Here is a 27771-nt window from a genome sequence, read left to right on the forward strand (position 1 = left end):
TCCTCCTGCTGGCATTGGCAGACACGCGGCAGCTGCAGCTCCTGCACTTCTGCCTCTTCCTGGGCATCTCCCTGGCTGCCCTCCTGGCCAACGGCCTCATCATCAGCGCCGTAGCCTGCGGCCACCACCTGCACACCCCCATGTTCTTCTTCCTGCTCAACCTGGCCCTCACTGACCTGGGCTCCATCTGCACCACTGTCCCCAAAGCCATGCACAATTCCCTCTGGCACACCAACAACATCTCCTACTCTGCATGTGCTGCACAGCTCTTTTTCTTTCTGTTCCTCCTCTCAGCAGAGCTGTCCCTCCTGACCATCATGTGCTACGACCGCTACGTGTCCATCTGCAAACCCCTGCACTACGGGACCCTCCTGGGCAGCAGAGCTTGTGCCCACATGGCAGCAGCTGCCTGGGCCAGTGCCTTTCTCAATGCTCTGCTGCACACAGCCAATACATTTTCCCTGCCCCTGTGCCATGGCAATGCCCTGGGCCAGTTCTTCTGTGAAATCCCCCAGATCCTGAAGCTCTCCTGCTCACACTCCTACCTCAGGGAACTTGGGCTCATTGCTGTAAGTAGTTGTTTGGTATTTGGTTGTTTTGTGTTCATTGTTTTCTCCTATGTGCAGATTTTCAGGGCTGTGCTGAGGATCCCCTCTGAGCAGGGACGGCACAAAGCCTTTTCCACCTGCCTCCCTCACCTGGCCGTGGTCTCTCTGTTCATCTGCACAGCAGTGTTTGCCTACCTGAAGCCCCCCTCCATCTCCTCCCCATCCCTGGATCTGGCCCTGTCAGTTCTGTACTCAGTGGTGCCTCCAGCCCTGAACCCCCTCATCTACAGCCTGAGGAACCAGGAGCTCAAGGCTGCAGTGTGGACACTGATGACTGGACAATTTAAGATGCATTAAAGTTGTAGCAAATTTCTGCATAGCTCATGTAATAAAAGTAATCTTTGCTAGTTCTCTTTGGATTTTTTTTCCCTGTTTTTTATCTGTGTTTTCAGTTTTTAATATTGTCTATAAACCAAGCCCATCGTTTCTGCCATCTCTCCTTTTTTCCTCTCCACATTTACTGTGACACACAGATTGTGTCAATGCAGAGCTGTGCTCTTGATCATTTTAAATGAAATAAAGGATATGCAAAAAGTCTTTTCATGGCAGATGCTCCTTGTATTCCCTCCTCTGGAGCAGAAGCAGCAATGTCTGTGTGCAGAGCTGGGGACAGATCAGTGATGGCACAGCTGGCCACACCATTCCTGATCCAGGCCAGGTGCCAGGGGCCCACCTGGGCACACTGCTGGCTCATGTCCACCCTGCTGTCCATCTCTGCCCCCAGGTCCCTTTCTGCCTGGCCCCTCTCCAGCCACTCTGTCCCCAGCCTGGAGCACTGCAGGGGTTGGTGTGGCCAAAGTGCAGGACCCAGCTCTTGGTCTTGTTAAACCTCACCCTGTTGGATTTGGGCCCTGGATCCAGCCTGTCCAGGTCCCTCTGCAGAGCTCTCCTACCCTCCAGCACATCCACACTCACACCCAGCTTGGTGCCATCTGCACATTTGCTGATGCTGCACTCAATTCCCTACTCTGGATCATAAATAAATATGTTAAACAGGACTGGGCCCAAACTGATCCTGGGGGGACACAACTGCAAACATGCTGGATGTGGAACCATTCCACACAAACCTCTAGGTCCAGATGTGCAGTCATTTCTTATTCCAGGCAAGGAGAATGAGGGGAGATCACAAAGGACATGTGGAAAACCTTTGTTCCCATGGACTCACACAAGTTCTGAGATTCTGCCCTGTCTCTGTCCTTTGGGATTTTCAAATTCTGACCAAATCAAGGCTTGGACCACTTGGTCTGACCCCGTTTCTGACAGCTTGGGCAGCAGATTTGCTGACGTCCCTTCCAACCTCAGCTTCCTGACGATCCCTGGACAATGCTGCTCCCAATTTTGAAATGGGTCAGAGCAGATATTTATGGGACATGAGCCCTCTGGAACTATAGGCAACCTGATGCTTGCAAGGTGCACGAGCACATCTCACTAGCTGGGGCATTTGAGTACTTTAAGAAATCTCCAAATTTTCCCACCAGGAGAGAACAGAAATTTCCTGGATGTGTACTGATGGCAGGAGAAGAAATCCTGCTCTTCCCCTCTACCTGTGTTACCACTATACTCTCTATTATTTCATGTCCCTCTCCATTTGGGTGTTTCCACCACTCCTGTTTAAATGGCCATGTCTAAGGACATCTCCTCACTAGACCATATTTTTCTATGGCTTTCCCACTGCTCCCAGATTTCCTCCTCCAGTTGTTCTCTGGTCATGCCACATAAGTGAATATCCTAATTGTGCTTGCATTTATCATAGAATCACCCTTTCTAATGATTTTATCTCAAACTGTTCCTCTATGTCCCTTGGAAATGACAAGTGCCACACCTTCAGCCCATGGGGGAGAAAAGGGCTCTGAATTGCCCACCCCTGGCACAGAAACCCTGTTCCCAGGGTGCTTCAGGCACAGGATTCTTACAGAGGACTCCAGAAAGCTGAGAGTCAGCTCTGCCTCCTCCATGTTCTGTGTCCTAAAGCTGCCTGAGAGAAGAAATTGGGACTTGGCTCCAGCGGTACAATCCCTGCTGGCCCAGGGCACAGTGCCAGGAAAGTCTTTGTGTGCTGAGCCTTTGCTCCAGCCAAGAAAAGCTCCCACCACAGGGTCACCTTTCCTGCTCCTCAGCCTGACCCCTCGAGTGCCCCAGCAGCAGGAAATGGAGGGATCTGGACAGCACCAGTGCTGGCAAATGTCAGACTTGGGCTCTGCCATGGCCAGCAATCTGCTGCATCTGGAGTCCTGGCACCCACAAATTACCAGAGCTGGGCAGTGCTGGTGCCTGGAAATGGCCAGATTTTGGCTATTTGGGTATGCAAAGTGCTAGACATGGGGTGTGATGACACTGGGAAATTTCGGGATCGGGGCAGTGGAGGAGCCAGAAAACACCACATTTCAGACTCCAGCTGCTGGGAAGGACCAGATCCAGGATTCTGGGATCAGGACCTTCCCTTCCCTTCCCTTCCCTTCCCTTCCCTTCCCTTCCCTTCCCTTCCCTTCCCTTCCCTTCCCTTCCCTTCCCTTCCCTTCCCTTCCCTTCCCTTCCCTTCCCTTCCCTTCCCTTCCCTTCCCTTCCCTTCCACCCTCCATCACTGACCAGGCTCCCTAGGGAATGCTCACAGCTGCCAAGCTGCCACAGCTCCAGGAGCCTTTGGACACCTCTCCCAGGGATGCACAGCCTCACCTTGTTGGGCTGTGTGTGCAGGGCTGGGGCCTGGACTCCAGGACCCTGCTGGGTCCCTCCCAGCTCAGCCCCTCTTTCCATCCTCACCCTTTGACTCATCCTTTGTGTCCCCCGGAGACACTGGGAGAGCTCTTGGGGCTGCACCAGCAGCAGGGCAGCCCCAACTTTCCCCTCTCTGGGACACCACAGCTGTGGCAGCCCAAATATTCCATCCCTGGAGACGCTCCATGGCAAGCTTGCTGTCAACACAACTGACTGGCCACTGAGCACCCCCAGCCTGGCCTGATGTGGATTCCTCTGCACGCAGCTCGGGCAAGGTCCCCTTGGAGAACTTCACAGTGCCACAGACAAACGCCCCCGGTCCCTTTCAGCCTGGGCCCTCTCCAGCCACTCTGTCCCCAGCCTGGAGCACTGCAGGGGTTGTTGTGGTCAAGGTGCAGGACCCAGCTCTTGGTCTTGTTAAACCTCACCCTGTTGGATTTGTGCCCTGGATCCAGCCTGTCCAGGTCCCTCTGCAGAGCTCTCCTACCCTCCAGCACATCCACACTCACATCCAGCTTGGTGCCAATTGCACATTTGCTGATGCTGCACTCAATGCCCTCATCCAGATCATCAGTGCACATATTGATATCCACGCTGGCTGGCTCTGATCACTCAGCCATCCTGGAGGTGCCCTGTGATGGCACTCAAGGTGATCTGTTCCACCACCTCACCAGGCACCCAGCTCAGGCTGACAGGCCTGGCGTTCCCCAGATCCTCCTTCCAGCCCTTCCTGGGGATGGGGTCACATTGGCACCTCCAGTCCTCTGGGACCTTCCTGCTGAGCCAGGACTGATGAGAAATGATGGACAGCAGCTTGGGGAGCTCATCCACCAGCTGCCTCATCCCCCTAGCATGGATCCCATCTGCTCCCAGAGACACCTGTGAGCATCTGAGTGGCTCAGCAGGTCCCCAGCTGCTTCCTCCAGGATTACAGGGCTCTGTTCTGCTCCTTGTCCCCATCCACCATCTTAGGAGAACACTGGTCCTGAGAACAACCTGTCTTATTGTTGAAAACTGAGGCAACAAAGGTGTTAAGTACCCAAACCTTTCCTCATCTTCAGTTAGTATATTCACCACTGCAGCCAATAAAGAGATAAGGTTCTCCTTGTCCCTACTTTTGCTGTTAATGTATTTATAAAAATATTTTTCATTATTTTTCACTGCCGTTAGCAGGTTAAGCTCTAATGGAGCTTTCACCTCTCTGCTTTTCTTTCTGCATGACCTAAAGACATCTTTAAACACTACCTGAGCTTCCTTTCCCTCTGTCCAAAAGTGACACACCTTCTTCTTCCCCTGAGTTCCTGGAGAAAGCTCCATGCCCAACCAGGCCAGACATTTTCCTCACTAGCTCACATTTTGGAACACAGGCACAGTGTGCTCCTGCTCCTTCAATATTTCTTCCTTGAATTGTGGCCATCCTTCCTGGACCACTTTTTTCGTAAGAACCGTTCCCCTTAAAAAATCAGTACCTGAATTTGTTACTCCCAAAATCTGCATCCTGAACAGGCTAAAGGCTGTTCTCAATAATTCCTCTGTAAAAGTTTTGTTGATGTCCCTCTTTCTTTCACAGAGTATTTAAAAACTCAATAATTCCATGCTCCCTGTACCCCAAACAGACTCTCACCACCACATCACATAACCTCCCACCAGCCCTTCTCCCTTTGTGAACAGCAGCAGACAGAACTTTCCTTGGCAGAGGGAAGAGAAGGAATCCTCCCCAAAGTGCAGCCGGGAAGGTTCACCCTGCCGGTGAGGGAACACAAAAGTCCCTCCCAGGGCAGAATGTCGGTGGCCGAGGTGTCCCAGCGTGAGGCCGGGCCACGGCACGGCTCTGTGTGCCAGGAGCCGGCAGCGCCGGGTGCAGGGAGCCCAGGGAGGGCACAGAAATGCTGGGCTGAGAAATGCTGAGGGGGACAGCGAGATGGGCGAGCGCAGCCGGCCAGGGCAGAGGAGCAGCACGCACAGGGGGCACAGGGTGCAGGAGAGATGGCCGAGGGCTGGGCAGGGCTGGCAGGGCCAGAGGCACCCAGGCCTTTGTCCCCTGGGCTCGGGCAGGGCCTCTGCAGGCCCCACAGAAGGAACTTTCCTGGCAGGGGCTGCACTTTGCTTCTGCCTCGGCCCTCCCTGAGGAGGCTGGCAGGGCTTGCAGGCTGATGCCATTTGTCCTTGCTGCCCCTGCCATCCCACTGCCCCAGCAACAGCCCCGAGCCACCCGTGAGGGACAGGCCCTGCTGTCCCAGGCCTGGGCTCAGCCTTGGCCTTTCTGCTTCCTCCAGCCAGCCCAGGCCTTGCTCAGCATTGCAGTTCCCTGCTCACAGCCTTTGGCTCCTGCAATCCTGCCCTCAAGGATCTGCTCTCCCCAGGCCCTGGGGAGCCTTGGGCACTCCCTGCCCTCACTCATGGCGGCCACTGATGCTCCAAGGCACTTGCAGTTTTGCTGCTGACTCCTGCAGCAGCTTCTTCAACCTTCTCTCAGTGCCTCAGGCTCCTGCAGTCAGCCCCAAATCCCCAAATCTGGGCATCATTAAAATACACAAAGGCCTTGGGAGCTCTTTGTCTTTCTTCCATTGTCTTCAAGTCTCCAGGGCTTGTGCAGCTGCTTGCAGTCACTTTGGAGTTCTGTTAAGGAGGGAGATTTCAAAGTGCACCTCATGATTTTTGGTTTTAATCAAGGGCATATTATTTTTGTTTTTCAGTTCATAGCAGAGGTGACTGAAACATTTCCCAGGTGATGATGATGCTGAATGTCTCCTTAGGAGGTCTGGGCACAGAGAAGAATGATCCCTTTCAGGGCTGACCCTGTTTGGACAACCTGCTCCTCACCCCCACCCTCACCGTGTCTGACATTGCCCACCTGGGACTGACATCCTGAAACATAAAAAAAATCCCTATAAATTTATTCTTATAATTGCACTTTAATAAATAAAAAAATTATAATTATTTTTTTGATTTATAGAAGGAAATATTATCTGTTAACCATTTAATAAATTAAATATAATTAAATTTAATAAAATTTCTAAAAAGTGGTATCATTTTTTATTACCTAATTTTCATATTTATATTAATATCTATACATTTTTAGCAGCCAGAGATATTACTGGTCATGAGTTCTAAGTAGCACAATTCCATTAATTATTGTCTCTTTTTTTCTCCATCCTTATGCTAATTAGTCTTTTTTTCAGTCCTCTTCTAATCCTTTTTATCATTTTCACATTCAGAGTAAAAAAGGCCACTCTGGGGTCCATGGAGACTTTTCTGGGGCACATTTGTGGATGATTTGTGTCTGGGGAGGGAATTCAGAGAGAACTTGAGGGTCTGGAGGACACTTCAGGGAGCCGGGTGGGCACTGGGCAGGGCACTGAGGGATTCTAACGGACACCTCGGCGTCCGGGGGAGCTCTTGGGGGTCCAGGGGGAAAACTTGGAGGTCAGGGAGGGGAATGTGGAGCCCTTCGGGGTCCGGGCGGGCACTTGGGGGGCTCGAACGGGGCTCTCTGGGGCACGGGGCATGATGGGAGTTGTAGGCGCGGGTAGAATACTGTTCAATGGAGCCGCGGAGCATCACGGGGGTTGAAGGCGCAGCTGCAATGTCTCTCTGGAGTGCGCGGTGCATGACGGGAGCTGTAGTCCCGGAAGTGTCTTGGACGGGGAATTTGGGGTCCGGGAAGGTTCCTGGGGGACACATTTGAGTCCGAAATGTGACTGGAGGTGCTCAGGGTGGAACGTGTAAGGTTCGGGAGCATTTGGGGGGAGCTTGGGGAGGTCTAACGGGGCCCTTTAGGGCGCAGGATACGGCAGGAATTTTAAGCGTGGACCTATGTTATGAGGTGCTGCGGGGCCGCGGGAGGTGACAGATGAATTCCTAGAAGTGATTGTAACGGGAATATGTGGGGCTGGGAGCATTCAGGGAATCCGGAGCCGTTTTGGGCGCTTCTGAGAGGATGGTGAGGGGGCACTTCGGGATCCTGGAGAGTGTGGGGGACGCTTATGGGACATGGGGGAAGGGGGGGAGGAGATAGCGGAGTTCTGTGGAGCGCGGGGCATGATGGACGTTGTAGTCCCAGCTCCAATGGGTCTCTATCGGGCCGCGGTGCATGATGGGTGTTATAGGCCATAAGGAAAGATGGCGCCGTCACCAGGCACCGCCCCCATTCCCCGATCCCCGGCGCTGATTGGCTGCGGACAGTGATGGGCGGGGACGGGAGCAGCCCATTGCACCCCTCCAGTCCCTCCCAGTACAGCCCAGTTCATCCCCAGTACAGTTCAATACAGCCCCAGCGCCTCTCCAGGCGCTCTCAATACAACTGAGTTCATTTGTATTCTCTTCCAGTTCTCCCCAGTGTCATCCATAGTGCGCCCCAGTGTCCCCCATCATCCCCACACTATTCAGAGTGTTCCCAGTTGTCTCAGTATAACCCAGTATCACTCAACGTATTCAGTCTTTGCTCCAGTATTCCCCAGTATCTGTCCCAGTATGTCCCAGTGTGTCTCTGTGTACCCCCACAGTCCATCCCAGTACACCCAGATTCCCCCTCAACATTCACAGTGTTCCCCAGTATGTCCCAGTCCTCCCCAGTATTTCCAAGGAAATTTGAGCTTCTCATGGTTTCCATGGCACCCAAACCCAGCAGTGGGGTCAGTGCAGTGTCCATGGCCACAGCCCCTGGCAGTGCCCAGTGCAGGTTGGGATGATGATCCACCCTCACAGCTGGCCCAGGGCAGCTCTGCAGTGGTTTTGGTGGCACCCTGGGCTGGCACACACCTGAGGAGTGTGTCTGTTTGCAGTGGGGAAACTAGGAGTTTCATAAGTAGAGTTGAAACTTTCCTCATGAACTGCAGCAGACCAGTGGGGAATCAAGGCAGAGCTGTGGTTTGTTAGGAAACCTCTCAAGAACTCCAAGTCACAATCAAAGTCCAAAGTTTATTTTACTTTTAATGGGTCCCACTGAGGGACACAACTGAGAAAGTGTGCCCAGGTTGCAGTCAGAGCAGGAAATTGGAGGCAGTGATGACAGGAGGGGACAAAGAGAAGCCAAGTCTTGGTGGCCTGGGGCACAGCAGGGTCTGTGCCACCAAGGGCTGTGAGCAGACACCTTGTCCTGAGCCCCTGGGGCCTCCTGGCACAGCCCCAGCAAGGCTGGGCACTGTCAGCCCTTGTCCTGCCCTCAGCATCCCCCCACATGCCAGTGGCCTCAGGGATCTGCTGGGACCAGTGCCTGGGGAGCCTTGGTCAGGAATGGCCCTGGGGGCTCCTTCATGCTCCCAGGGACTGCAGGTTTTTCCATGGACTTGGGGTTTTGCTTTTGCCTTGGAGTCTCTGAGAGCTTTGTGCAATCATGGCCTCCAATTCTCTGCTTTAATTAGTCTCTTGAGAGCCTTTCTCAGTAACAACACTCAGTGGGGCTCATTGGATCTTTAAGGTACTTCAATTTTTGAGGTGCTTTCCTTTGTCCTTTCATCTCTCAGTCTCTGCGATGCTTTTGGACATTCGTGGCCCCCAATTCTCTCCTCAAAGGAGTCCAAGAGAATCCTGTGCTGGGGATGGACCTCAGTGGAACCCATTAATGCTTTGAGACACTTTCGGTTTTTCTTCTGACTCTCACTCTTTGAAAGAAAACTGCAATCTCCTCTCAGGCCCTGAGGTTCAAGGGCTCAGCACCAAAAGCACCACGGAGCTCACTGGGATCAAGCAAGTCCTGACAAACCACGGCTCTGCCTTGATTTCCCTCTGGTCTGGTGCAGTTCATCAGGAAGGTTTTCAAATCCACTTAGGGGGAAATATTTCAAAGAGTTTCAAAGAAATATCCATTCCTATTTTGAATGAATGGTTTTTAATACTGCTCTGTTTAGAGCAGAGTTGACTGCAGCACTCTGTGACTGATACTGATCCAGGGTCTCTCCTCAGGAGCTCTGGCCTGCTCTGAGGAGCTGTGACTTGAAGTCTGACCCAGTGTGGATAACCTTGCTCCATATTCCCCAACTCCATCCTGTCTGTCCTCCCTCATCTAGGACCAGCTTTGCTTGGAGAACTGGCTGCACTCAGACAGAGACAGGATTTTCCTTTACTTTTTTTAGAAGAATCTAGAATTCCTAACTTTCACCATTAAAAACAGACACACTCCTCAGGTGTGTGCCAGACCAAGGTGCCACCAAGGAGGTTCCCCCTTCCCCAAGGCAGAAGCCTGGAAAGAATGTTTGAGACCTTTGAACTCCTTGGTTCCCTGAGGCCTTGCAGTGTCAAAAAGGTCCCTTGGTTCCATGAGGTTCATCGGTGTCACCATGGTCTCACTTCATGGTTCCATGAGGTTCACTGGTGTCACCATGGTCTCTCTCCTTGGTTCCAGGAGGTTCATTGGTGTCACCATGGTGTCTCTCCTTGGTTCCAGTAGGTTCATTGGTGTCACCATGGTCTCTCTCTCTTTGGTTCCAGTAGGTTCATTGGTGTCACCATGGTCTCTCTCCACGGTTCCAGGAGGTTCATTGGTGTCACCATGGTCTCTCTCCTTGGTTCCAGGAGCCATCACAATGTCACAACGGCCCCCTGGTTCCATGAGGTTCCTGCAGCAGGACTTCCCCTGTGGCACAGCAGAGCTCATCTGTTCTGTCCATCAGCTGGGCCATCACTCAGGGCATCTTCCCCCTCTCAGCAATTGCTGAGATAACCCAGGCTGGACATCTGTCCTGTGCTGAGTTATCTCTGGTGCCAGGGAGGTGGAATTCCCAGCTGACCATGAACATCCTGCCTTGAGAGCAGACTGAAGGGAGGGAGATAAGCCTTGAATTTCTGAGTGACACACACTTCACTTTAAAAAACTATAAAATATACACAAAACTTTCACCATACAAAACTCTTCTGCATAGTTCCTGGAAACAGGCAGGGCTTCACTTCGAAGTCTGGATGAATCTTTGTGGTTCCATTTCTGGAAGCTGAGTGAAAGGGCTCCATGTGCACTCCCTCATCAGTTCCGTGGTAAGTTACATTGACTCCTGATCTCTGCTATTTCTTCACTGGCTGTAATATAGGTAACTTTATTGTGCACTGGGTTTGTATCTACCTGTACTTCTTTGGTTTATCCTGTGCAGTAAATAGTCCATTTAACATCTCTTGTCTGTTAATCTTGAGTACATTCAGTAAATAATTCATTTTATAATAGACATAAATTTCCATTCTCCAGAACTTGTGAGCAAGAGGAATTTTGGGTTCAGGTACCTGAATCAGAGCTACTGCCTGAAACCTGAGCAAAAGGCCGGACTTGTCTAAGGTTTCACTCAATTTGTAATATATTTCATTCAAAAATAATGAGCAAGACGATATTGGTTTTGATTTATTTTTTTCCAGGTTATAGATTGGTATCGCCAATCTTCAGTTATTATTGACCCCCAGCACCTCCTCATGCTCTCTGAACAGATATGAACATCAAGACCCTTTATGGCTGACAATCAATCACACTCTGCCCCTACCCCACCCCACCATTTCCCTCATCCAAGCCCTGGTACTCAGAGCAGCCCAGTGCAAATCTGAGCTTCTTCCAGTCCAGGCTGTGCCTGCAGCTTTCAGCTCCTTGGCACCAAGTCCCAGCTGCTTTCCTTGGAGAAGGAGCTGCCCCAGACACAGAGGGATGTTCATTTGGGGTCAGCAAACAGAAGCCAAGGCAGGCCCAGCTCCATGGCAAACACAAGTGCAGCCCAAGGAGTGCTGGGCAATGGAGCCACATGCAGGGGTGTCCCCAGGGCTCAGGACTGGGGCCAGGGCAGTTCAATGTGTTCCTTGCTGATGTGGACCAGGCCATGGAGGGCACCCTGAGTCAGTGTCCAGGGGAGCCCAAGCTGGCTGGGAGTGTGGCTGTGCTGCAGGGCAGCAAGCTCTGCACAGGGATCTGGCCAGGCTGGAGCCATGGGCCCAGGACAATTGGATGAGCTTCAGCAAGGCCAAGGGCCGGCTCCTGCCCTGGGCTCACAACCACCCCAAATCCCTGGCCGTGCCCTGCCCCTGATCCCCACAGCCTGTCCTGTTTCCTTCATCCCTGCATTGCCAGGGACTTTGTGGGACAAGGGAGCTCTGCTGTGCCTATGGAGGGAGGTGCAAGAGCCACCAGTGCAGTGGGCACCACAGCTCATCAGGTTTGTGTCCTTTGGGGGTCAGGAACTGCTGAGACTCAGAGGCACAGAGGCAATGGGAAGGACATAGAACCATCTGGTCTAGTGAAGAGACATCCTCAGACACGGCCATTTAAACAGGAGTGGTGGAAATTCCCAAATGAAGAGGGACATGAAATAATAGACAGTACAGTGGTAACACAGGTAGAGGGGAAGAGCAGGATTTCTTCTCCTGCCATCAGTACATAACCACGAAATTTCTGTTCTCTCCTGGTGGAAAAATTTCGACGTTTCTTCAAGTACTCAAATGCCCCAGCGAATTACATGTGCTCACGCACCTCGCAAGCTGCAGTTTCCCAATATCATCAGAGGGTACCTGTCCCATCAAAATCTGCTCTGGCCCATTCCAAAATTTGGATTATCTTGGAGAATATTTTGTCGAGTCTGCAGAACCTGGGTCAGACCAAGTGGTTCAAGGTCAGATTTGGTCTGAAACTGGAAATCTCAAAATACAGAGACAGAGCATCATTTCAGTACCTGTCTGAGCCCATGGGAACAAAGGTTTTCCACATGTCCTGTCTGATCTCCCCTCTTTCCCCTTCCACCCATTGTCTTTTGTCTCCCCCCAGGCCCCCCGGTGAAGATCCTGGCTCTGTGTTCTCCATCAGCTCCTGGCTGGCACTGCCAGGCTGGGATGAGGAGCCCCTCAGCCTTCCCTGCTCCGGGCTGGACAAGCCCAGCTCCCTCAGCCTCTGCTCACAGCCAAAGGGCTCCAGCCCCACCTTGGAGGCCCTTCCCTCACCCTGCTCCAGCTGCCAGACATCTTTCCTGCCCTGGGCAACCCAAACCAGGCCCCAGTGCCCTGGATAATCCACGTCCTTGATGTCCTGGTCCCACAGCCCTGGGTGCTCCTGCCCTGCCTCGCTGCCAGGGCACACGGCTGCCTCCTGCCCAGCTCCTGCCCACCAGGAGTTTTCTGACAGGGCCTGGTGGATACAGGGAGGGCTGGGGATGTTGTCTACTTGAACTTTAGCCTTTGACCCCCTATCCCACAGCATTCCCTGGAAAAGCTGAAGCCTGTGGCTTGGAGCGGTTCACCCCTCCCTGGGCTAAGAACTGGATGGACATCGGGGCCCAGAGAGTGGTGGGGAATGGTGCCACATGCAGCGTGTGTGCAGTGGTGTCCTGCAGGGATCAGTGTGGGCCCAGTCCTGTTTAACATCTTTATTGATGATGTGGAGAAGGGAGCACAGTGCACCATCAGCAAATGTGCAGATGGCACCAAGCTGGGTGTGAGTGTGGATGTGCTGGAGGGTAGGAGAGCTCTGCAGAGGGACCTGGACAGGCTGGATCCAGGGCCCAAATCCAACAGGGTGAGGTTTAACAAGACCAAGAGCTGGGTCCTGCACCTTGACCACAACAACCCCTGCAGTGCTCCAGGCTGGGGACAGAGTGGCTGGAGAGGGGCCAGGCAGAAAGGGACCTGGGGGCAGTGATGGACAGCAGGGTGGACATGAGCCAGCAGTGTGCCCAGGTGGGCAAGAAGGCCAATGGCGTCTGGCCTGGATCAGGAATGGTGTGGCCAGCAGGAGCTGAGCTGCTGTGCCACCCCTGACCTGCCCCCATGTCTGCACACAGATATTGCTCCTGCAGCTCTAGAGAAGGAAGTAGAAGGAAGCTCCAGAGATAGGAGATCTGAAGTAAAAACTATATTCAGAGATCCTTTAGTTCATTTAAAGCTACAAAAAACAAACCCCTCATTGACAGAATCTGGGGCCAGAGGAATGGTGGAGAGACAAAACATAATCACAAATATGGCTAATATTTTGTGGACAAATTATTTGACGAAAACAAAGGTAAAAAATCTCCAGAATGAAGAAAAAAAAAAGGAATTCATAAAAATGACTCATATTACAAGTGACTAGGAGAAATTGGCAACTTGCACAAATTGGAAAGGTTTACTGTTTCTGAAACCATCCAGTCATCAGTGTCCACAGTGCAGCCTTGAGCTCCTGGTTCCTCAGGCTGTAGATGAGGGGGTTCAGGGCTGGAGACACCACCGAGTACAGAACTGACAGGGACAGATCCAGGGATGGGGAGGAGATGGAGGGGGGCTTCAGGTAGGCAAAAATAACAGTGCTGAGGAACAGAGAGAGCACAGCCAGGTGAGGGAGGCAGGTGGAAAAGGCTTTGTGCCGTCCCTGCTCAGAGGGGATCCTCAGCACAGCCCTGAAGATCTGCACATAGGAGAAAACAATGAACACAAAACAGCCAGAAGCTAAACATACACCAACAACAATGAGCGCAAGTTCCCTGAGGTAGGAGTGTGAGCAGGAGAGTTTGAGGATCTGGGGGATTTCACAGAAGAACTGGCCCAGGGCATTGCCCTGGCACAGGGGCAGGGAAAATGTATTGGCTGTGTGCAGCAGAGCATTGAGAAAGGCACTGGCCCAGGCAGCTGCTGCCATGTGGGCACAAGCTCTGCTGCCCAGGAGGGTCCCGTAGTGCAGGGGTTTGCAGATGGACACGTAGCGGTCGTAGCACATGATGGTCAGGAGGGACAGCTCTGCTGAGAGGAGGAACAGAAAGAAAAAGAGCTGTGCAGCACATGCAGAGTAGGAGATGTTGTTGGTGTTCCAGAGGGAATTGTGCATGGCTTTGGGGACAGTGGTGCAGATGGAGCCCAGGTCAGTGAGGGCCAGGTTGAGCAGGAAGAAGAACATGGGGGTGTGCAGGTGGTGGCCGCAGGCTACGGCGCTGATGATGAGGCCGTTGGCCAGGAGGGCAGCCAGGGAGATGCCCAGGAAGAGGCAGAAGTGCAGGAGCTGCAGCTGCCGCGTGTCTGCCAATGCCAGCAGGAGGAAGTGCCTGATGGAGCTGCTGTTGGACATTTGCTGTGTCTTGATATGGGGACCTGTAAAAAAAAAATAAAAAGAAATCATGGAATAGTTCAATTTTGGGAGGACTTGAAATATCCCAGCCCAGCTTGGTGTCACTTTCCCCCCACTGCCTGCCCAGGGCTCTGCTGCCTGGAGCTCTCCCTGCCAGCTGCTGCTTCCCTGTGCCCAGGGCTGGGCCCTGCCAGTGCTGCCAGAGCCCAGCCCAGCCCTGGGGGCTCAGCTCTGCCCTGCAGACCCCTCCCAGCACAGGGCACTGCCAGGGCCAGCTCTGCCTCTGCAGGCTCTGATGGCAAAGTCAGAGCAACCCTGAGGAGGCTGGAAAAGCGACACTGATGGTGCCTCTAAGGGACCCTGTGCTGATTTCTTTCTTTGCCTTGTTTATTCAGGCCTGAGAGAAATTGTTTTTATTGTTCTCAACCTGAACAGACGTATGAATATCAGTGTTCAATTTTCCATCTAGGCAACCCTGAGCAGTAGATTATAAAATCAGGATTTTCCCTTTTATGCAGCCCCTGACTTGCTGTGCTCCCTTTATAATCTATTTGGAAATGTTCTGTAGTTCAATGTCGTGCTGGGAGCAGTCCTGATCAATGCACCATCCTCACCACTCAAGGAGAACACTTCCAAGTCTCACCAGCTGTCTCCCTCCACCCAGACCTTGTCCCCCAGTGCTGTCAGCAGCTCCCAGGGCTGGCTGAGAGCTGTCCCTGGCAGGCAGCAGAGTCCCTGCCCAGCACAGCACCCTGGGCTGCAGGACCCTGCTCTGCAGGACAGCCCTGGGTACCCCTGGCTGCTCTACACAAGAGAGAATCAGAGAATGTACTCACAGAGTCTGTGGGCACTGGGATGTTCCAGCTTTAGGAGATCCCTGCAGGAGCTGCAGCTGCATTGTCCTGCAGCCAGAGGCTTCCTGTGTCCAGGGCTGGGAGTGATTCTGCCCCAGGCACTTGTGACCATCTTCCCAGCCCTGACTGATTGAAGCTCTCTGTGCCTCTGTGCTGTGCCTGGAGTGGCTGCAGGCAGTGCCCCAGCCCTGCTGGGCTGGGAGAAGAGCTGCTCATCAAGAGAAATGGGTTTTTAAAGCTCTTCTTGGTTGCCAGGATTGTCCTCTATGCCAGGATCCCAGCCCAGCTCAGCAGCACAGACACAGCACAAGGACTTTAATGAACCTCTAGTGGATTTGGTGCTGTTTACATCAGACTCAGTCCCTCAGAGAGTGTGTTCAAAAAACTTGTCAACAACTGAAAGTCAGATTGAAACTTCAAAATATCTTAAACTTTTAATAGATCCCACTGAGGGACAAGACTGAGAAAGTGTCTCCACGTTCCAGTTAGAGCAGAACACTGGAGGCAGTGATGACTGGTGGGGACAAACAAGGGAAAGGTGTCTGTGATGCTGAGCAAACCTGGATGTGTCTCAGCAATGCCAAGGGCCAAGGGCTGAGCCCCAGCCCCTGGCAAGGCAGATCCTGTCCCTCCCTCCTTGCTCAGGGCTCTTCCCGGGGCACTGGGCTCTGGGGATGTGCAATGCCAAGGGCAGCACCATGGGGCGGCCCCTGCCAGGCTGCTGAGCAGGGACAAGGAGGCAATGAGGCCCCAGCACAGCAAGGCTCACTTGTCCCCTGCTGGCCAAGGGCCCAGGGCCAGCAGCCATGGCCAAAGTGCTGCAGCACTTGGCTCTGGCAGGGCCTTTCAGCTGCTGCCCATCCCTGTGCCCTCTGCAGCCCAGGCTGTCCTACGGTGTCCATGCCCTGCCCCTCTGTCCCTGCAGGCTGTCCTCATCCCCCGGCTGCCCCACCTGGCTGGCCCCTTCCTTTGCTGACAGCTCTGCCTGCCTGCCTCTGCCTGCACACACAAAGCCTTGGGCTGCTCCAGACTCCTTCTGGATGCCAGGTTTCACTACAGCCCTGCCCTGCGAGTGAAATTTCTTTAACCTTGGGTCCAGTCTGGACCATCCCATCTGCTCTTGGCATCAATTCTTTCTTTTTTTCTCAGGCTGTTTTCAACTATGTCCAAAGGATCCCCTATCTATGAAACCTCCCTTCAATCCCTCCCTGGGCTCTCTTCTGTCCTCAGTCTCCACTCCACTGAACACAGAGCTCCTTTGTCCTTATACATCGGTCATGTTCTTGCAGCCTCCAAACCCAAACTTGGGAGATTCACAGAATTCTTAGAATTCACAAAACTCACAGAATGAGTAGGTTGGAAGAGACCTTCAAGAACATCAAATCCAACCCATGCCCTAACACCTCAACTTGACTATGGCCACAAGTGCCATATTCAGACTTTTGTTTAACACATCCATGGGTGTTGACTCCACCACCTCTCCAGGCAGACCATTCCAGTACTTTTATCACTCTTTCCGTGAAAAACTCTTTTCCTAGTATCCAGCCAATTGTTCCCTTTAAACAATTTGAGGCTGTGTCCTCTCATTCTGTCAGTTGTTGCCTGGTGATCTCTGGGCCCTCTCCAAGGTGTTGGCAAATGAAAATATTCTGCTCATAGTCTAAGGAAATCACCAGAGAACAAGGAATCCAGACCTGTCTGTCCCAGCTACTTTTGTCTGGACCCAGTTCTTGGACAGATGTAATTTTGGAGGTGGAATCCCAGATTTGGGCATTGGCAGCTTGGTAAGGAGGGCAGTTCTTTTCCACTGGAAGGAAAGCACTGAGTCCCAGTGTGTGGTGGTAGATGGGAGACAGCCCTCAGGGGGCCTGGGCTAGCCTGAGCTGTCTGTCCTGGAAGATTTTGGCTGGGAGCAACCCTTGTATATGAAGAACTTTTCATGGGGATTGCCAATTCCAGCCCTGGGCACCTGGAAAAGGGGATGGTTCTGCTCCACAGGAAGGAAAGCCCAGAGCCCCAGTGTTCCAGGGGCTGATGAGAGGCAGCTCATGACATGCCAGGATCAGCTGGACTGTGCAGGTGGCCCCCAGGAGGCCAAACCATCCCCACCCATTCCATGTCCATTCCTTTACAAATCCATTTCTTACAAATATCAATCACACAATGCTGCAATCATGTCAGCTCTAGAGAGAACAGTAATAAAACACACACTTAAAATAGGGATGGAGATTTCTGAGAATCTCTTTGACACATTTCTCCATAGCTGGAGTTGAAATCCTTCCCGATGAATGGCACCACACCAGAGGGAAATCAAGACAGAACCATGGTTTGATAGGAAATCTCTCAAAAATTCAGTCATAGTCAAACTCCAAAGTCTCTGATACTGTTCATGGGTCCCACTGAGGGACACAACTGAGAAAGTGTCTTCAGGTTCCAGTCAGAGCAGGAAATTGGATGCAGAGATGTCAAGTTGTGTGGGAAATGCAGGCATGGAGAGCTCTCAGGGCCTTGTTCATACAGGCTGAGAGATAGAGATGGATCCAAGGTTTGACCTAAGACCTTGGAGTAAGCTTGAAGTACTAGAGTGCTGAAAGTAAAATAGACATGAATCAAGAATATAAGTTTGCAATTTAAGCAGAAATATGTTTTAAGCAAACAGATATGTATTATGTAAGCAAAGCATTATGTTAAGTGAGATCTTAAAAGATTTTCAAGTTTAGCAGTAGAAGCTGTAATAAAGGTAGCTAGAAGTTTAAGGTGTATCAGTATAAGTGTGTGAAGTGTTATATGATTGGTTGAAAAATGATGCGTTGCAGCAGAGCCATGGGAAGCAAAGCAAATAATGACTGGTGTAAAAAGACAGTAGCAAAGTTCCTAGAAGTATTGGATTGGCTAAAAGCTTACATAAGTCATTATAACTAAGAATGAAGCAGCTCCTGATATTATGGCATTGGAGCTAAGACTTTTTATGTCTCAGCCTTCTTTGAGACTGCTGCCACGAGGCAATAAACCATGTTTTGCAATGTCTCTCTCTTGCCCCATCATTTACAGTAATCATCTCCTGGTAGGGATTATTTGTCCATCAGATGTGCCAATTGAAATCCATAAGGATTTCAAGACACCAAATCTACCCCATTAAAATCAATAGGGATTTAGGGACACCAAATGTACCCAATTCAAGTCAATGGGATTTAGGGACACCAGGTCTATCCATTGAAGTCAAAGGGGATTTTGCCAAAACTTGGTGCTAAAATGGGTAAATTTGGGTAAATTTGGGAGACATCTTGGGCTGAATTCTGTGAATTTCTGCTCCAGGTTGACAGTGCTGATGCTTTGGAAGTTGTGGATGAATTCCTGGAAGCCAATCCCAAATGCCTGATGCCCCACCTGTGGCCCATGCTGGAGCTGTTCCTCCAGGTAAGTGGGAAAATTTCCATTTTCAGCCTAAAGTGTGGGAATTGCTATCAGAAAATTGGGGTTTTTAGCAGCAAATATTTTGGGACATCAAGTCTGCCATTTGAGGTGCATGAAGATTGAATGACATCAGGTCTACCCCACTGAAATAAAGGACTATCAGGACACCTGGTGTACCACATTGAAGTCAATAGGAATGTAGAGAGACCAGGTCTACCTATTAAAGTCAATAGGGATTTAGGGAAGCCAGGTCTACCCAGACAAAGCAATGAGGATTTTGGGATACCTGTTTTAGGAGGCCACAGGGTTTTTCTGTGATCTGGGTGTCCAAGGGGTACCCAGATGTATCCACGTGATTTTTGGGGGGATCCAGGAGATTTTTGATGCCCCTAGGTGTCCCGACTCACCTTGATGGGCTGGGAAAAGATCACAGCCACCACTGCATTGTGGCAGTTGATGTGGACACAGATGACCCTTGGTGTTGGGGGCCTGTCAGAGGGCACCCTAACATTCTGCGGGTCCCCCAAAACTCCAGGTGAAGGCCTCTGGGGTGGGAGGGAGCCCCGAGTTACCTCGGGAGAGGATGCAGGGCAGGTACACTCAGGCGCTTTGGTCTGTGGGGTCGGTGAAGACGGCGTTCTGCACCAGCTCCAGCTCTCACAGGGGCAAAGGGGGCACCCCAAAATCTCAGGGGGGAAGCGAGGTCAACCAAATTCATGTGCGTAAAACCTCTGTAAACCACAAAGGAAGTTCTGGGTATGTATTTTATATAGTGCTGAGGTGCATGTGGGATATCTGCTCCAAAAATGCGCACACCTTCAGTGACCTGTGCCTCTCCTTTTATTCTCTACACATTAGGATTGAACAGTTGTCCTGGTTTGAAAGACAGGTGTTTGCTAAGGAAAGCAGAAGCTTCCCTTTGGACTGAAAAAAAAAAAAGTGATTCTTCCGATTATTATAATTTTGGAATTAAGAGAGAGCTCTCAGGCAAAGATATGGGGGTAGGAATAACAGTTCTTTACTAGTATCTCTAACAAGACAAACAAGAACAACAACAGCTATGAAATTACCCACAAACAGAACAGTAACTCAGTCCCAGTGTTTTTTGGCTGCAGGCACCTTTTCCCTGAGCTGCAGTTCCTGGTGCTGGGGGCGGGCGGGTCCCGCAGAGCTGCAGGAGGGCTGGGGGTGGTGGCAGAGCTGTCCCAGGGGTAGAGAGAGATGGAGAGAGCCCTCCGCTCACGGTGTGGGTCCTGGTGCTCAGCAGAGTGCTGGATGGTGGTAGTTCACAGCGAGAAGACAGCCGGGCAGGGTCCGATGGTGGTTTCCCGACGCTGGGATGGCAGAGATGGAGGAGAGGCGGCGATCGTCCTTCTTGTCCGAACTCCGCGGGGGAAATGGGCCGAGGCCCAGCCTTCCGCTTCCTCTTCTGGCTGTTTGAATCTCGCGGGGTTTCCCTCTTCTCTCTCCTCCCCCTTGTCACCAGGGCCCAGTCAACAGGTATCTTAGCATGACAATGGGGAAAATTGCACAGAGGGAAAAAGGGAGAGAACCAACCCCCAACATTATCCACCCCGAATTTTCCCCTACCATCATGCTAAATCAAATTAAAATCTTCAAATTATAGACATCTATACAGTTACAGATACAGGCACAGTAGTGTAGTTAGTTCACCCTAAAACAAGGTCTCCTTGGGGTATGCATCGGGTCTCTCCATCCCTTTGCATCACCTACCAGGTACAACCTGGCCCTTGAGCAAAAACCACCCCACAAATTGGATTGTCTTTGCTGGAGGCAGAGTTCACCCAAGCAGTTTTTCCTAGCATACCTCTCATATGCACCACTGGAACCTTGTCCCCATCTGGTGTTCTCAAGGGCTCAGACTGGGCAGGGCCTGCTCGATTAGTGGAACCTCGGGTGTTCACTAACCATGTGGCCTTTGGTAGATTAATCTCCCAGTTCTTGAAAGTCCCCCCACCCAGTGCCTTCAAGGTGGTTTTAAGCAGCCCATTGCACCGTTCCACTTTCCCAGCTGCTGGTGCGTGATAAGGAATGTGGTGCACCCACTCGATGCCGTGTTCTCTGGCCCAGGTGTTTATGAGGCTGTTCTTGAAATGAGTCCCATTGTCTGACTCAATTCTCTCAGGGGTACCATGTCTCCAAAGGACTTGTTTTTCCAGGCCCAGGATGGTGTTGCGGGCAGTGGCATGAGGCACAGGGTAGGTCTCCAACCATCCAGTGGTGGCTTCCACCATGGTCAGCACGTAGCGCTTGCCTTGGCGTGTCTGAGGCAGGGTGATGTAGTCAATCTGCCAGGCCTCCCCATACTTCTATTTGGACCACCGCCCCCCATACCAGAGGGGCTTCACTCGCTTGGCTTGCTTGATGGCAGCACACGTCTCACAGTCATGGATAACCTGGGAAATACTGTCCATGGTGAGATCCACCCCTCGGTCTCGTGCCCACTTATAGGTAGCATCTCTACCTTGGTGACCTGAGGCATCGTGGGCCCATCGAGCCAGGAACAACTCTCCCTTGTGTTGCCAGTCTAAGTCTATCTGTGACACCTCTCTCCTTGCAGCCTGATCTACTTGCTCATTGTGTTGGTGCTCCTCATTAGCCCGACTCTTGGGGACATGGGCATCTACATGACGGACCTTTACGGGTAGCTTCTCTACCCGAGTGGCAATGTCTTTCCACTCATCAGCAGCCCAGATTGGTTTTCCCCTACGTTGCCAGTTAGCTTTTTTCCATCTTTCCAGCCAGCCCCACAGAGCATTGGCTACCATCCATGAATCAGTGTAAAGGTAAAGCTTTGGCCACTTCTCTCTTTCAGCAATGTCCAGGGCCAGCTGAACGGCTTTGAGTTCAGCAAGTTGACTTGATCCACCTTCTCCTTCAGTAGCTTGTGCAACCTGTCGTGTGGGGCTCCATACGGCTGCTTTCCACTTCCGGTTCATCCCCACGATGCGACAGGAACCGTCAGTGAAAAGAGCGTAGCGAGTTTCATCTGCTGGCAGTTGGTTGTATGGCGGGGCTTCATCAGCCCGGGTCACTTGTTCTTTCTCCTCTTCATTGGCAAGACCGAAATTTTCACCTTCTGGCCAGTTTGTAATTATTTCCAAAATCCCAGGGCGATTTGGGTTTCCGATACGGGCGCGCTGTGTGATGAGGGCAATCCACTTGCTCCATGTGGCATCGGTGGCATGGTGGGTAGAGGGGACCTTCCCTTTAAACATCCACCCCAGCACTGGTAGTTGGGGTGCCAGGAGGAGCTGTGCTTCTGTGCCAATCACCTCTGAGGCAGCTTGAACTCCTTCAGAAGCAGCCAAGATCTCCTTCTCTGTTGGGGTGGAGTTGGCTTCAGACCCTCTGTAACTTCGGCTCCAGAATCCCAGAGGTCGGCCCCAGGTCCCACCAGGTACCTTCTGTCAAAGGCTCCAGGACAAGCCTTTGTTCCCGGCTGCAGAGTAGAGCACATTCTTCACGTCTGGTCCCGTCCTGACTGGGCCGAGGGCTACAGCATGAGCGATCTCCTGCTTGATCTGGGCAAAGGCTTGCTGCTGCTCAGGGCCCCAGTGGAATTCGTTCTTCTTCCGGGTGACCAGGTAGAGAGGGCTGATGATCTGGCTGTACTCAGGAATGTGCATTCTCCAAAAGCCTATGGCACCTAGGAAAGCTTGTGTTTCCTTCTTGTTGGTTGGTGGAGACATCATGGTGATCTTATTGATGACCTCAGTGGGGATTTGGCGCCACCCATCTTGCCACTTTACTCCCAGGAACTGGATCTCTCGGGCAGGACCTTTGACTTTGCTTCTCTTGATGGCGAAACCGGCTCCCAGCAGAATTTGGATGATTTTTTCTCCCTTCTCAAATACTTCCATTGCTGTGTTTCCCCACACAATGATGTCATCGATGTATTGTAGATGTTCTGGAGCTTCACCCTTTTCCAGTGCACCCTGGATCAGTCCATGGCAGATGGTGGGGCTGTGTTTCCACCCCTGGGGCAGTCGGTTCCAGGTGTACTGCACGCCCCTCCAGGTGAAAGCAAACTGAGGCCTGCACTCTGCTGCCAGAGGAATGGAGAAAAATGCATTGGCAATGTCAATGGTGGCGTACCACTTTGCTGCCTTGGACTCCAGCTCATACTGGAGTTCCAGCATGTCCAGCACGGCAGCGCTCAGCGGTGGAGTCACTTCATTCAATGCACAATAGTCCACAGTCAATCTCCATTCTCCGTCAGACTTGCGCACAGGCCAGATGGGGCTATTGAAGGGTGAGTGGGTTTTGCTGACCACGTCTTGGCCCTCCAGCTCACGGATCATCTTGTGGATGGGGATCACGGCATCTCCATTTGTCCTGTACTGCCGGTGGTGCACTGTCGAGGTGGCAATTGGCACTTGCTGTTCCTTCACCTTCAGGAGTCCCACTGCAGATGGGTTCTCTGACAGTCCAAGCAAGGTGTTCAACTGCTTAATGTTTTCTGCCTCTACAGCAGCTATTCCAAAAGCCCACCTGAGTCCCTTTTGGGTCTTTGTAATAGCCATTACTGAGGAAGTCTATGCCTAGAATACACGGTGCCTCTGGGCCAGTCACAATTGGATGCTTCTGCCACTCCTTCCCAGTCAGGCTCACCTCAGCCTCCAGCAAAGTCAATTCCTGTGATCCCCCTGTCACCCCAGCAATAGAAACAGGCTCTTCCCCAACATGTTCTGATGGTATTAGGGTAACCTGTGAACCAGTATCAACTAATGCCCTATGTTTTTGTGGCTCTGATGTGCCAGGCCATGGGATTCCGGTTTTCCCGTGCCTCTCCCTGGCTAGAGGCAGGACCCCTCTAGCACTGGTTATTATTTCCTTCCTGGACATACATGTTGGAGGTTCCCTCAAGGGGATGGGACGAATCATCCTCCCTTCTGTAATACCCTGCATCTTGGTTATGGGAAGTTGAGGCTACCTTCACTTTAGTGCAGCTCCTTTGGTTAGTGTTTCCCTCCCTGATTTGACGCACCCGCGCTGCCAGGGCAGAAGTGGGTTTCCCATCCCACCTCCTCATGTCTTCCCCATGGTCACGCAGAAAGAACCACAGGTCAGCTCGTGGGGTGTATCCTCTCTCCCTGGCTGGGGGACGTTGGGCTCTAACTCTGGCATCTGTGACTTGCACTGGTGCTGCATTGACCTTCCTCATCTCCTCCCTCACCCCTCTTATCTCCTCCTTGAACTCCTCTCTGAGTTCCCTAATCACAGCAGAGACCTGAGCCTGCATTGGGCCATTCATTATACTCTCAAAATTTCTGAGCTTATCGGCAACAGAACCCACTGTCTCGTGGTTGGTGTCAGCGTTAATGGCTGCAATGAATGTGGTGTATTGAGATGGCCCCAGGTGTGCCAGATTCCACAACATCTGCCCTGTGCACCTGACCTTGTCGGGGTCATTGTCATGTTGTCCACCCCTCCCAAAGAGTACCTCCGATATTGCTACTTCTCTCAGCTGTTGGATCCCCTCCTCAGCGGTTTTCCAGCGCATTCTATGGTGGTGCTCCTGCATTCTCTCTCTATGGACAAACCTCTCTCTTACACTCATTAAAAGCTGCTCCCAGAGGGAAAGGGGGCCTGGTTCCCTTATGAATACGTGATCCACACCTGAGTCCTGGGTCAGGGGCCCCAAATTCCTTGCCTCAGTACCATCCAGCTGCACACCTGTACCCATAAGGTCCCAGACCCGCAGGAACCACGTTGTAAAAGCCTCACGGCCCCTTCGTACAACATCTTTACGCAGATTACGGAGACTCTCGTATGACAGGGACTCTGTGATGATCTCAACCTCTGGCTTCCCTGATGGTTGTGAGGGCCCTGCTTTCTGATCCTTATTATCCAGGTGCTTTGTTTTCACCCTAGACTTTCTAGTTTCCACGGGGGCAACTGCTGCTGGCTGTGAGTGCCCTTGCAGTTCAGCTGGAGCCTGGAGAGATGTAACATTTGTGGGTTCCACTGCTGCACCATCAGGTTCTCCCTCTTTAAGGCAGAGGGAGAGTTTCTCAAGAGCTGGGGAAAGATACTCCTTCAGCATTTGGCCCATCTCCTTCACTAGAAACCCCACCCATTCTGGATGGTTCCTTTCTGAGGCGAGCTCTGGGGCAGAATCAGGCTCAGGGGCAACATCCTTAACCTCTGGGGCAGAATCCTTAGTCTCTGGGGCAGGGGCAGGGTCAGGGTCAGGCTCTGGGGCAGGGCCAGGCTCTGGGGTAGAATCCCTATTTCTTGGGGGACGTATCAGGGTTGTCATCCAAGTCAATCTCCCCTCATCTCGGAATGTTAAATAGAACAGGTTTACAAGGCCTATTAGCAATGTCAGCCCCTGTATGATATCATTACTACTTAGAAGAGATTTGAACCCCTCAAAAGCTGGTGGAGCAGACCCAAAAAACTGTGTAAGGGGTTGGGACAAAATTTTCCCTGGTGTCATATCCTCACAGTATGTACCATTATTAAAGTAACCCCAAAAACATACACTTAGAGAGTGATAGCCCTGAATCCATGTGCCCACCTTCCAGAGGAAGTTAAAAATCCATGAATTTCTCACGTTATCAGCCCACAAAAGGAACTGGATAATAGTTACAGGAGCCTGAGTTATAGGACCCATGTTCAAGTAAGGGATTGCAAATGGGAGAGATAAAGCTGTGGCCACATGGAGCCCAAACCACAGTAAGCTGGACAACATGATGCCACCTAACACAAAACTGAGGTAACTCAAGAACTGTTATTGCTTTTTCACCCTTTCCTCTCAATGCCCTCGGGCCCCACATTGCGTGGCCTAAATCTGTTCTGGTTTGAAAGACAGGTGTTTGCTAAGGAAAGCAGAAGCTTCCCTTTGGACTGAAAAAAAAATGTGATCCTTCCTTCCTTCTGATTATTATAATTTTGGAATTAAGAGAGCTCTCAGGCAAAGATATGGGGGTAGGAATAACAGTTCTTTACTAGTATATCTAACAAGACAAACAAGAACAACAACAGCTATGAAATTACCCACAAACAGAACAGTAACTCAGTCCCAGTGTTTTTTGACTGCAGGCACCTTTTCCCTGAGCTGCAGTTCCCGGTGCTGGGGGCGGGCGGGTCCCGCAGAGCTGCAGGAGGGCTGGGGGTGATGGCAGCGCTGTCCCAGGGGTAGAGAGAGATAGAGAGAGCCCTCCGCTCACGGTGTGGGTCCTGGTGCTCAGCAGAGTGCTGGATGGTGGCAGGTTACAGCGAGAAGGCAGCAGGGCAGGGTCCGACAGCACTGAGGATGACTCCTGGCGCTGTGATGGCAGCAATGAGTCTGAGGTGGCGATCGTCCTTCTTGTTGGAACTCCACAGGGGAAATGGGCCGAGCCAGAGCCTTCTGTTTCCTCTTCTGGCTGTTTGAATCTCACGGGGTTTCCCTCTTCTCTCCCCTCCCTCCTCCCCCTTGTCACCAGGGCCCAGTCAACAGGTAACTTAGCATGACAATGGGGAAAATTCCACAGAGGGAAAAGGGTAAGAACCAACCCCCAACATGTATCTTTTTTCAGCATCTTTAAAGCCAAGGAAATACAAACTAACAGGCCTTGTAGGAACACCAGGGCCTCATTGCCGTATGTGTACTGACAGCCCCGAGATGGAGAACCCCCATTCTGCCTGAAAAGGATCTGTAGCGTAAATAGGTCCCAGGGCTTGATAAGCTGTTACTTCAGATATCAGCAATTGCAGTGCTTCCTCCTGAGAAAGAGCCCAATCCCATTTCACCCCTTCCCTCAGCAAGTCATAAAGACGCCTGGCAGTTATTGAAAAATCTGCAATGGGTTTTCTCCAGAACACTAATAATGTCCAAATTTTATGGCTGCTGGCAGGAAAATGTGATTGTGAACCTGGTGTCTGCTGAGAAGGGGTTGTATAGGGAGGAAAGGGAATGGGCCCAGAGTCAGTGGAACTGTGTTGGTCCCTTGGGTTCTCAAGAACTCTGTCTAGTGTGTCTACAGGGGTTATAGCTGCAATGGTGTTTTGAAGGAGAATTGCTGTAGATTAATTGACTCTGGAAGACCACAAATCAAGGGGGTCATAATTTCAGGCATTACAGGTCATTGCATAGGTGATTCATAGACAACAGTTAATTTTCTTTCATGTATCATTTGCAAGCAGGCAGCTTTGTGAATGTCTGCTAAAAGTTGGTTGGGAGTTCCAGTTAAAGCTACAGGGTCTCCCCTTTCCAAGGGGTTAAATCCCCCTGCCCAACAGGATGCGTGCTGGGTTAGGGACCATGGGTTACATCTGTCTCCTGTTGTAAAGAAAACCCCACGTCCCCAGTAGCCACCAGCTTCTTGTTCTGATAATTTAATCTGATCTTCCCCAGTGAGTGACGCTCAGAATACATATTAAGTGTCAGATTGATGGGAGAACATATTCAATCAATCACATTTTCTAAATTATACCAATTATTTTGTGCCCATTCTTCCTCTCCTTGAGGGGGGTCTGGCACTTTATATAGCTAATAAAGAAAAAAATGCAGCTTTATTTGTTGCACTGGAATTTTCAGTCATTTTTTCAAGGGACAAGTAAAAACCATTACAGGGAGGTATATCACTTAAGTTACACTCACACACACACAGAGCTTTTCTCTGTGTTCCCCTTCACTTCCCTGTGTGGGCGAGGAGACCAAAGCTGCTTGGGAGGCACTAGCTTCAGTACAAATCTTTGGTTGTCTCTTCACTACACCAAGCAGTCAAAAACACAATAAAAACAACAGAACAGTCCTGTCTTTCCACCAAGAGATCTTCAGTGAAATTCTGCAGACAGAGCCCTCAAACGAGTGTGGGGGTGTTTTTCACCTAGGCGTGTGCAGTTTGTGGGAAATCTGAACTTGCCCCCCTTGCTTTCTAGACAAGCTCACCCCTTTGGAGGTGGCCAGCTAGGTGTGGCTGGAGCAAGCCATCCTTCCCCTATTACAGACTGCACACAACCTGCACCCCTTCTGTCTGTCAGAATCCTGTCCGTGATGCCAATTTAATATCGTGATCTGCCAGTACCGGTGGGGGATCGTGATGGCTCATTTTGATCTCGAGGTATAAAAGACACAGCAGGGGGACAATAGTATGTTCCAATATAGCATTTTATTTGATGCTAACAATTCAGTTATCTGATAGAGGGGAGAGTTTAAGGAAACAAAGAGATAGAGAAA

The 27771-nt window shown here is 51.4% G+C and overlaps 1 protein-coding gene across 1 annotated transcript; it reads left to right on the top strand.

The window, feature by feature from the left end:
• Window positions 1-353: 353 nt before the first annotated feature.
• On the top strand, window positions 354-27608 carry LOC134057421 (olfactory receptor 14J1-like; the record flags this gene model as incomplete). Its single annotated transcript, XM_062514409.1, has 4 exons — window positions 354-815; window positions 18480-18581; window positions 19114-19296; window positions 27576-27608. Coding segments are annotated over 4 exons (780 nt in total), but the record flags the coding sequence as incomplete, so codon positions are not given.
• Window positions 27609-27771: the final 163 nt, after the last annotated feature.

Source organism: Cinclus cinclus, unplaced genomic scaffold, assembly GCF_963662255.1.
Source record: "Cinclus cinclus unplaced genomic scaffold, bCinCin1.1 SCAFFOLD_32, whole genome shotgun sequence".
Taxonomy (NCBI): domain Eukaryota; kingdom Metazoa; phylum Chordata; class Aves; order Passeriformes; family Cinclidae; genus Cinclus; species Cinclus cinclus.